Source organism: Kryptolebias marmoratus, linkage group LG1 (genome assembly GCF_001649575.2).
Source record: "Kryptolebias marmoratus isolate JLee-2015 linkage group LG1, ASM164957v2, whole genome shotgun sequence".
NCBI lineage: Eukaryota > Metazoa > Chordata > Actinopteri > Cyprinodontiformes > Rivulidae > Kryptolebias > Kryptolebias marmoratus.
In genome coordinates, this window is record NC_051430.1 from 33,952,391 (window position 1) to 33,957,288 (window position 4,898).

The 4,898-nt window shown below is 45.4% G+C and overlaps 1 protein-coding gene across 3 annotated transcripts in view; it reads left to right on the plus strand.

Annotated features, from left to right (window-relative positions):
• scube1 (signal peptide, CUB domain, EGF-like 1) overlaps nucleotides 1-4,898 on the plus strand; it is an 81,519-nt gene that overhangs the window by 19,081 nt on the left and 57,540 nt on the right. For all 3 annotated transcript variants that reach the window (XM_017439978.3, XM_017439979.3, XM_017439980.3), the window contains exon 4: nucleotides 4-138. In XM_017439978.3, coding sequence (XP_017295467.1) covers nucleotides 4-138 — 135 coding nt within the window. The remainder of the gene's footprint in view (nucleotides 1-3; nucleotides 139-4,898) is intronic.

Here is a 4,898-nt window from a genome sequence, read left to right on the forward strand (position 1 = left end):
CAGATGTGGAGGAGTGTCTGGACAACAACGGTGGATGCCAGCAAGTGTGTGTCAACACTATGGGGAGCTATGAGTGCCAGTGTACGGAAGGTTTTTTCCTCAGTGACAACCAGCACACCTGCATCCATCGCTCCGATGGTAAGACGTGGATTACACAAAACATTTAATCATTATGGGAATGCTACATCATAAAACAGAAGATAGCGATACAGCAATTACAGCAAATGTACACTGAGATAACAATTATCAAGAAACAACTAATATCAAGCAAAAGAGACTGACTTAGCAGTGGTTATATAGTAATGACTGGGGCAACAATACTTATAATTACTTGGCTTTTAGCTCCAAATTTTGCACATCATCTGCCACTGCTGTCTGCTTTGCCTCTCTATCACATTTACTACACATTTTATTTTATTTTTTTTTTGTTTTGTTTTTTCGTTTTTAAAATGAAATTAGAAAAACGGCAATTGCATAAATAAAAAGGGGTACGTTTTGTTTGTTGTTTTTTAACTGCAATGGTTAAACCAAAGACGAGCTTTTATTTTGTTGTTAATTCAACGTGACCTTATGGCGGAACCGGAAATGAAGACCTGAACTCCCGGCAGTCACCAGCAGGTGGCGGTAATGTCCTGATTTAATGACTTCCTTGGAATCTTAAAGAAATCTTGTTGACGGTAAGATCATCAGCTCTCAGTGAAATGCGTCGATTCCCTCTAAATAAGACAAACGGATCCATTTTTAAACTGGTAGATTCTGAAGCGCTAACTGAAAAAGTTCTTCTTCTTGTGGATTTTAATGGCAGTTGGCAAGAAACTGGAGGTGCAGATTTCAGACCAGCAAGGTTCCCATCTTCGGCCACTACCCATCCCACATTGCACCCGACCCCTTTGGCCCCTCCCATAGATGGTGAGCCCATGGGAAGGGGGGCCTATGTCTCCTCTTCGGCCAGGCTCCATGGGTGAAAGCCCGGCCACCAGGCGCTCGCCAACGTGCCCCACCTCGAGGCCTGGCTCCAGAGTGGGGCCCCGGTTACCCCCGTCCGGGTGAGGGAACACTGTGTCCAATAATTTGACTCTTTATAAGGGGTCTTTGGGCTGCACTTCGTCTGGCCCCTCACCTAGGACCTGTCTGCCTTGGGTGACCCTACAAGGGGCATGAAGCCCCAACAGCATAGCTCCTAGGATCATTGGGACACTCAAACCCCTCCACCACGATAAGGTGGCAGCCCAGGGAGGGAGCCTAGGGTGAGAAGCTCGGTCATCCGGGAGGGACTCAGAGTAGAGCCGCTGCTCCTCCACGTCGAGAGGAGCCAGTTGAGGTGGCTCGGGCATCTGGTGAGGACGCCTCCTGGACGCCTCCCTGGTGACGTTCCCACCGGGAGGAGGCCCAGAGAAAGACCCAGGACACGCTGGAGGGACTATGTTTCTTGGCTGGCCTGGGAACGCCTTGGGAGCTGGCCCAAGTGGGGAGAGGGAAGTCTGGGTCTCCCTGCTTAGGCTGCTGCCCCTGCGACCCGACCCTGGATAAGAGGAAGAAGATGGATGGATGGATGGACAAAAGAGGATCTCATTGAGCGTGTCTAGATAATTGTGGTAATCATCTTTGCTCAAGACTTTCAGTTAACTATTAGCGATAAGCACAACTACTCTGTTCTTAATGAAAAAAAACAAAAACACATGGATTCAACAGAACCATCAGAATATTTATTCGTTAACTGATTTGATTTAATGAATGAAGGGATTTGCATATTATGAAACAGAGCCAGAGCTAAATAAACCTCTTGAATATGTTTTCTGCAACATATGAGGAATATTCCTCACTTAATGGTGTTTCACTATTAAGATGTAGGGTGTAATGCACACGTGTCAAATTCAAGGCCCGTGGGCCAGTTCTGGCCCTCTGTAACATTTCATCCGGCCCTCCAGTCTGGTTCAGATCGAGTCTCTGATTCTTATTTTGCTTTAAAAAACTGATTTCCTTTGAGTCTATTCAGACTTTAGAACAGAGCTTCAACTATACATGACCTTCTAAAGTCTTTTAAAAAAGCTGAATGACCATTGGTTTACCTGTTTGTAAACAAAGAGACGAGTATTTTTGAGATTCTATGTTTTCAACTCAATTGTAAATCTTGCGAGCTCCTATGGCACGAGGTCTCGTTACCCCCCTGCTGTTGGCCTACATCTCCGATCTTCTGTTTTTAGAGTGTTTCTTTGTGAGGGTCTCTGACAGATTCGAAGGTACTGACATGCCTCTGGCTCGGTCAGTCCCCCCCTCCGCAACCAGCGTGACAGTGACAAAACGTTGGGCACGTTCGGTTCAATAGCGTGCACGTTTGGCATCCTTTTGATGTCGGCTGGGTCTCTTAAAGTCCTCTGCCTTCCTGGCGAGCACGCACAAACACACAAACGCACATTCCATTATCTCAGTCAGATCTACTCTACGAGTTCAATCGGCGGCGGCACTAAAAATGCGATCCCAATGTGAGTGCGGGTCGCTTTCTCCTTCCATCCGCTCTCACCCACGTTCAGTAAAAACAATAGGGACATGCATACAGCTGTGAATGGGGACATTATGTCAGACAAGCTCAAAGACAGACGAGAGGAATCATCCGTCATGTCTTCACAAGCTACGAAGGGGGCACTGGAGGAATGTGGTGAGAGGCAGAGGAGAGAGGGGTGATGTAAAGGAGGAGGTGGCGACCTCTGCTTTGTTCTCTAATTTTTTACTGCGGCTGATCAGATTAAAGGCACGTTATAGGAGCCAGTTCAACGGCGTTAGAGAAGAAGACAACCCAACTAGGTCCAGATGTAAATGTGCCAATAACATTTTGTTCTGTAGCTTATTAAGACGCTACAGGTTCTTGAAGGAACAAACTTTGGCTGCCGCCTTGCATGCCAGAGTTTTACGCTAAGAACATTTATAAACAAAGCCACGTGGGTGACGGTCATTGCTCCCATTGGACAGAAAGACGGGGGCAGCGGTTGGAAATAAAGATGGAAGTCCTGCGTGCTGGATTTGTTCTGTGCACATTCGTTCTGATGGTACAATTACAGCACCATTTTGAAATTCAAGAGCAGCTCATTCAACATCGGTTTAACAACGTTTTACTTCGAATTTTGGAACGGCGCCAGCAAATGCGTCAGGTGGTGTTAGCATTAGCAGCAATAATGCTATTTGTCCCATGATGCTTAGCAACGGTGGCCCGTGAAGTCCAAAAAGGCGCATGCTTTATGTAGTTAGTTCGGTTCAAGTCCGGTCTGTATTCACACCAGAAGCGAACCGCACAAGAGTTCTTTGGAAGCGGACCGAGACCCGCTTTTTGAGGTGGTCTCGGTCCGCTTCCAAAGAACTCTTGTGCGGTTGTTTGATCCACATGACTGTATTCACACCTGCACAAAAAGTCCGGAACCAACGCTGGAAACGAACTCTGCTTCGATTAAAGCTGACCAAATGTGACGACCTAAGTGATAGTCCTGTGTGCTAAATAAAGTCGATTAGCTGCGGCGTCCATCTTGAACTGCATTGACTTCATCATCTACGGCATCCAATGATTATTTCCTGATAATTGCAATAAAATAAAATAAAAAATAAAACAAAAAAGAACTGAAAATCTGAACTGTGCAAACAGTTGTAGATGTAGATCCAACGATTTCGGATGGAAAGCTTCAAATTTGTCGTTAATGAGATATTTTGTTAACACACATGTGCAGGTGATAAATAAAAATATTTTTAGGCTAAAATTTGTAAACATTTATGAATGTCTGGATCATTCCTGTAATATTTCCAGTCTTTGTATCTGTTCGTCCCTGTAAGCCGGGGTGATTTTTCCAATGAGAGCAGCTACTGTGTCCACATGGAAACCGTGTGCTCCTCTCAGAGGGATGCTCACGGTAAACAAGCTGTGAAGAAACCGGTACTGTAGCGCCGTGGTTCTGCTCCGGCTCGCTGTCCTCAGTCCCCCAACCGCCAGCACCACACGGCTCTCCACCCTGTCCAGAATCCACAATAAGACACTTGTCTTCCGTCCCTCTCCTGGACAGGAATAGCTATAGCACCCTCCTGCTCCACAGGAATCTTGCCCACTTTGTTTCCGTCTTACCCCACTCCTCCCTTCATTGAAAGTTTCTTTCCTTCACCTTTTCACATGTTCACGGGCTTTACCGGATGGCCAATCCAAAAATGTTGGAATCACTGGCCTTTGTTATTGGCAGCTATTTCAGCAGACTTTTAGCTATTTCATCCATTCAGGCATCAAAATGTTCGGCCCAATCAGGATATTAAAGCTCTGAATTTTATGTTTGGAACTCACTCAGAATCTTTGTACTTACTTCTTCTTCAGAGTACTTGCTTTATTTGTATCTCCTTATGTGTCATTTTTGTCTTTTTATGCCTCGTACATCCTTCTTTGGGCATAAAAAAAGGTGGAAATATTGTTTATTCAAGACATTTTCCACATGTCTATTAAAGAGGACTGTATACATTTTGCGATTTTTTTTTAACTAGATGGCAGTATGTTGCATGATGTGTCCACTTTAGTGGTCTGTGTGCAGTTATATGATAAAACCCCATATATATACAAGAAATGGCTTTCAAATAGCTGCCCACTGTAGTCATGACGATGCATGAAAGGGTTAATGCTATAGTAATTCATTAAGTGGTTCTAGAATGGTAGAATGGGAGCAGGACCGCAGCTCCCACTGAGGACCCCGAGGTCCGGACCTCAGTGTTTCTCTCCTGTGTTTATTATAAAAACATGAATCCAAACAAGGCTTTTGAACGGCGTGGTTCTCTGCGTAGCTCCACCAGTTTCCTGTAGGAGGCGCTGCAACTGTGTGCAGCTGCAGCCAAACTCAATGTCTACGAAGAAGAGCGCAGCTTTGCTACCTTACTGCTAA